This window comes from Lepisma saccharinum, chromosome 19, assembly GCF_977018435.1.
Source record: "Lepisma saccharinum chromosome 19, izLepSacc3.1, whole genome shotgun sequence".
In the NCBI taxonomy this organism is placed as follows: Eukaryota; Metazoa; Arthropoda; class Insecta; order Zygentoma; family Lepismatidae; genus Lepisma; species Lepisma saccharinum.
The window spans coordinates 34,237,655-34,243,654 of record NC_139247.1 but is presented as its reverse complement, the minus strand read 5'-3'; the positions used below and the strand labels follow the sequence as shown (position 1 = coordinate 34,243,654).

General features: G+C 37.7%; 1 protein-coding gene across 1 annotated transcript in view; it reads left to right on the top strand.

Annotated features, from left to right (window-relative positions):
• Positions 1-1,668: 1,668 nt before the first annotated feature.
• The window catches only part of LOC146002987 (uncharacterized), a 92,609-nt gene continuing 88,277 nt past the window's right edge, over positions 1,669-6,000 (top strand). Inside the window, exons 1-2 of the mRNA XM_083141142.1 lie at positions 1,669-1,903; positions 2,218-2,350. Coding sequence (XP_082997268.1) covers positions 1,669-1,903; positions 2,218-2,350 — 368 coding nt within the window. The remainder of the gene's footprint in view (positions 1,904-2,217; positions 2,351-6,000) is intronic.

The following is a 6,000-nucleotide window of genomic DNA, read 5'->3' as shown; positions in this document are numbered from 1 at the left end:
AAAGGACACTTATTGTTTAGCGCCTTTTGAAGTTACATATTTAATTAAATGGGCAGACCTGGTCTTCTCTGCCTGATGTATCCATGATGGTCAAATTCTATCGCCCATCGACATTACGTTGAATTGCTCACAATAATGATACTACTCGTATTATATATGAAAACAGGTCAACAGCATGACGTTTTGGGACACAATATATTTTATATACTTGTTCATAAAATGAATAGTGTTAAGTAAAACACCAAGTAGTTAAATGTTTCAACTTTTGAGCTTCCACAGATAATGCAAGCAATTCAATTTTTGTGAATTTTATAAAATTCAAATTTAGTTATGGAAGTTATGGACTATCTACTTTACAAAACTTATTAATACTCGAAACTCTTAACATTTAAAACTACGGTGCCATCTGTTATTATTTCTTGTACGTTCTCTCCTACACACACGCACAGTATTAGCAGAGCGTATAGAAGAGAAAGTGTGTGCACTTCGTTTTCTTCCCGTAAGCCAAGTGAATAGAGCGGTGCCCCACCGAAACACTGGCAGCACCTTCGCTTGCGACTAGCGTCTTCTGCTTGCAGTGCGGCCGCGCTTTACGTAGAGCGTTGTGTTTTGTTGTGCTAGAATAACATTGTGTACTTTTATTAATGACAACGTTGTTACGTTATTGAGTTTAGTGTCGTTAGATTTGTGATTGATCCGTTGTGACTAGTTTGTGTTGTGTTCAAAGCATTATTATTGTGTTTGAGACAGCAGCGAGCGAAAACTACAAGATTCCTACGTGTTTCGTACCCGGCTGTAGATCTGGATATGACCGCTGTTCTTCAGGCAGTAGACATTTTTTTAGGCCACCTAAAGACAGTAATGGTCTCTCAAAATGGGAGAGTGCCATCCCTAGAAAAGATAAAAAACAAGTCATAATTGCCATGTGTGTGATATTCATTTTTCCACTGACCTTTTAATGAAAGTGGATTCGTTCATAGTGGATGGCGATACAGTAGAAATTCCACGACAGACGTGGAAATTAAAACCAAAAGCAGTTCCTCATATATTTCCTAATCTTCCCAAATACCTTTCTAAGACAGTTAAGAAGCGAAAATCTCTCATGAAAAGTCAATCCTTGCGGACAGATGATAATAAAGTAAGTACTCGTCGCAATGTATCATTAAGCTTATCAGTAGAGGATGATTTGCTTCACACTGCGGATGCTAGCAATACAATAGCATTGCTAAAGAAAAAACTTAAGAATCAGAAACGCAATTTGATTAGAACGCAGAATAAGCTAAAGGTCGCACAGGCTAAAATAAATTTGCTTGAAAAATTCGTTAAAGATGCTAAATTAAAGACAACGGTCACACAGTCAAAACAGTTCGCCTCTCTTAGCAAAAATCAAAAAATTGTAATTGATACAATCTTAAAGAAATGCCAACTGAAAAGTAAGACAGGAATGAGATACAGTTCTGAGTTTATACTGGATTCTCTTCTTTTAAAAATTAACTCCCCCAAAGGGGTATAGACACTGTTTGCATCACGATTTGCTACCTTTGCCTTCTGAAGCTCATTTGAGAAAATTGGTGAACGGTCTCAAATGTCCTTACGGCGTAAATTCCCATGCCATCGACGCTATAACACATTTTTTTTAGTGAAAGGAATGAGAATGAGCGCAGCAGAATGCTGATTTTTGATGAAGTTAAACTTAGGGAAGCAATTCAGTTTAACTCGAATTCCTTAAAAACAGACGGCTTTGTTGATTTGGGAAATCTTACTCCAGACGAAAGCAAGAATCAATTAGCAAATCATGCTCTAGTTTTTATGTTTGTTCCTTTCCTGTATAATTGGTTTCAACCCATAGCAGTATATGCTAGCAGGAATGCCACCCCTGGTGACATTCTCACAAAAATACTTATCCAGGTAATCATACATTTGGAAAAAGCAGGGGTCAGAATTATTGGTTTTACATCTGACGGTAGCCAATCGAACAAAAAGTTATAGAAATGCTTAGGAATTTCCGGAAACAGAAACAATCTTAAGTGCTCTATATCCAATCCAGCTGACTCTAGTAGAAAGCTTTGGGTATTTTCAGACGCACCACATATATTTAAATGCATAAGGAATAACTTCCATGATAAAGTGCAGGTGTACTATAATGGTGATATTGTTGATTATTCATTTTACAGAAAAGTGTATGAACATGATCTACTGAACTTTCCGGTATGAAAGCTTGCTACAAAGTGACCTCTGCTCATTTGGATCCTAATTCATTCCAACGAATGAATGTAAGACTTGCAATGCAGCTGTTCAATAGATCTGTGGCTAATGGAATACAATTTTATCGGAGTATTAATGCACAGGGGTTAGAAGGCAGTGAAACAACGGAAAATTTCACAAGGGACCTAAACTGCCTGGTTGACGCATTACATTCATTCACTCCTGCACAGGCACTATATAAAGGATCAGAGGCACATACAACTTTAATAAAATGGAATGCTGTCCTTAGAGATAATCGAAATTCCTTCGCTTCAGAAAAAACTCTAGAGTCCTTAAGAGTGACTTTAGAAAGTACTTTAGAAGTGTCCGAATATTTGTGGAAGAACAATTACAAGTACGTTTAGACAGGAAAATTTAATCGAGATCCCCTAGAACGCCATTTTGGTATATTGCGGTCGTTCGCTTGTGATGATCATCTCTCCACTGTGGATTTTCTGCACTCACATATGCTGCAATCAATTTACGTACCAGCAAAACTTGCTTTATTTTCGGGCGGAAACTGTGAATACAGGACTGAATCTCCTCTGACGTCTTTTGTTAATCAAATGCGAACTCTGGCAAGAGCAACCGGAAATAAAAATCTTTTGGTGAAGAAGCAAGCTGAAAATAAAATAAGGGAAAAAATTTATATTGTTGAAGATGAAATTCAAATACCGGACTGGGAAAACAACATACAGAACTTAAATGAACAAAGTGTTAGTAAAGAATACTTGGTGTATCATTTGGCAGGATACATACATAGTGCGGTATATTTCCAAAGTGACGGATTGTAAACTGTGTACAACTTTTCTGCACGGGGAACCAACTAATGTACCTGCTTCACTTACGTTAATCCAAGACTATGGTTGGGGCGACGGCTGTAAATACCTTACCTATGCATCGAAAAAGTGTTTATGATGTGCTGTTACGAGTGGAAGAATTTGTTGCAGAAAAAATATCATGTGCTAATAGTTTATGGGGTGATATATTTTTTGAGTGTTTCGACAATTTAAATATAATTGCTGTAAAAACTTCGCAATTAGGATGCTGTGAAGATCATGTGCTGCGTACGCTACCTAAACTCGTATTTCACTATCTGAAATGTCGATTTTTCTTCCGCACCAAGGAGATAAGAAAGGAATTAAGTGCCTCGAAGACAGCAAAATCATCTCGGAAATTCTCCAAACTATCCAGCTGATGAGCTTTTCTCCAAACGTAAGTAACATGCATTTTTGTTTCTTATGTAGTAAGTTATGTAAGCAACGCGAGCATCTTCCGCGCCCTCTCAAACGTCACCACTGCCATCTAGGCGGTGGACCACGGCAACTCAGGGAGTGCGCACACTATTTCCTCTATACGCTCTGGTATTAGTATGTTTCAAGCATCCTTATTTCTAATTCTAAACCCCGTAAATTCCTCTTCTCCAATTACATTGCATCACTTGTGTATCTTCCTGTTTCTGTGCGTCCATATTTGTCTTCTCGGAGTGTCTTTGCTACAACCGACTCCTCTGTGTCGCCAGTTTTTCTGATTCGACTTGCTTCACACGGAGAGAAATTTGGTTTTTCTGTTGACATAACTCTTTCTCTCCCTTTTCCACCTGACTTCAACGACAACGTAATTAATTGCCATTCGAGAGTAAATAGGGGAAGACATTGCTTTAGTAGTAGTTTATGCAATAGCAAAATATACACACATCTATGTTTTAAACAAGGATATACCGATAATGCTAATTAGAAAGCTTTAAAAATTAGCAATATATAAATCTCACAGCCATACACAGGGGTATGACAGACCACAGAAATCTATAGAGAACATCAAAATAACTTGTTTCAGTAATTGCTTTGCTTTGGTACGTTGATTCGGCGCTACCAACGTTCTAAAGGGGTGTTTGGCCGCCTGTATACTGGCAACCCAACATAACATTTTATCGAATCCTTGACGTTCTTCCTGTATTGGAAACGCGTTTTCGAAAAATGACAAACTAGCAATCGCATCAGGTTTTGTGAAATGTAACGGAGAACGTGTTATTCAGATTTTTGCTTACATTTAGAAATACATTTTTATACATATAGATTAAATATTCTGGGTATATGTTGTCAATTTTACAATAGCCAGATGTACGAAAATTTCTCTGTTGGATTTTGAAATCACGAAATGATACCTGCTCCATGAGCAAATTTATATTTGTAAATGTTATGATAATATTTCTGTTATGCGAATTCGACTATTATATTTGTACAAGGGAGATAAACGCATACTTCTCAGGGGTATCAATTTTAATTTGTTGCCGGGGTTGCTAGTTTGGGGGGGGGGGGGCTAAATCCACAACAACACCTTCGCTCATTTGCACCCTGGGCAAACGTCGAGAGAAATTATAAGAAAGATTACATGTCCAAGTTCCCGAGCGCTATGACCGAACGGGGATTCCTTGGGTTCATCCAGTGTATGATGTGTTCGGTTCTTTCTTTACACAAAGTGACTCTCTCTTCTTCTGAAGTTTCTTCGATGTTTATCGCACATTAATAGAGAAGGTCTAAATATTGGCGAAGGTTTAAATATGGATTTTGGAGTCATCAGCGTTCCAGGGTGCTGCAGCCTGGCAGAGGCTATTGGAACTGGTTATCTGTCAAGGACAAAGGTTGCGGCGCCAATTCGCAAGAGAAAGTGGTGGTTAGTTTCGGCCTTGGACTCTGTTATAGAATTGCGACCTCAGAAAACTTTTTGCAGGTATGTTTTAACTCAGCGTTTTCTGAATTCTCATCTGCTTTGTATAGGTTGTGATATTAGCAGTACATAAAACAAATGTGGGCTTTTATAATGCCATGATTTGTTTGTTAAATATGTACCATAGAGAGCGAAAATAAATTGAAGAAGAAAAATAGCGTGATGGTCTAAATATGGGATATGACATGAGGTCTAATGTTGAGATCACATTTTCAACAACTATTTGGATGTTTTTCTTAATTTCGATTTTTACCATTCTGCGTGATTTTTAAAACAACAGATTATTCATAAATATAAATTTTATAATGTTTTAGCAATAAATTACTTTTATTTTTAAATTTTAATTGCTTTTTGTGATATTGCCACTAGTAGCCCATATTTAGACCACAATTTTGAAATACATCATTCTACCATTTTTTGGAAATTGCTTGTTTTTTTAAAAAAAATGGAGACCTTCTATACTTTAGCATGCTATTACATTTAAGTATATATTTCATAGATATGCATTTTAAGGGCATGTGCTTGATATATTATTTTTTTCCTCAGAAAATTACAACATAAAAAGGGGGGTCCATATTTAGACCATTTCCTCTAATAATAGTCATCATTATCATTATAAATGAGCCGCGAAGGACAAGTCGATAGAAATCTGAATACCACGTGGGAGACAATGAGCTTGATTCCCTCGATTTAATCTTGACTCCCACCGAGACGCGGAGAAACGCGACAACAGACCCGTTCCCGACTTCTCAGTTCGCGATATCTTATAAGCTAACCTGCAGACATCTGTTCTGGTATGAAAATTCCCGATTCGGTTCCGCGCGTTTCCCTGTAGTGTGTGTTACACCATTATATTCCAATAGAAGCAGACAACAGAAGTTCTTTTGCGTTCTGTTGCCGTGTTCCTCCGCGTCTCAGGGGACGTTAAGATTTACGCTGGGATCTTTTCCGACAATATCCCTGCATTGATCTGTTCATGGGCTCGCCCAGTCTGAGGCGTGGTGCTGATTACGTCACCTCTCCACTACG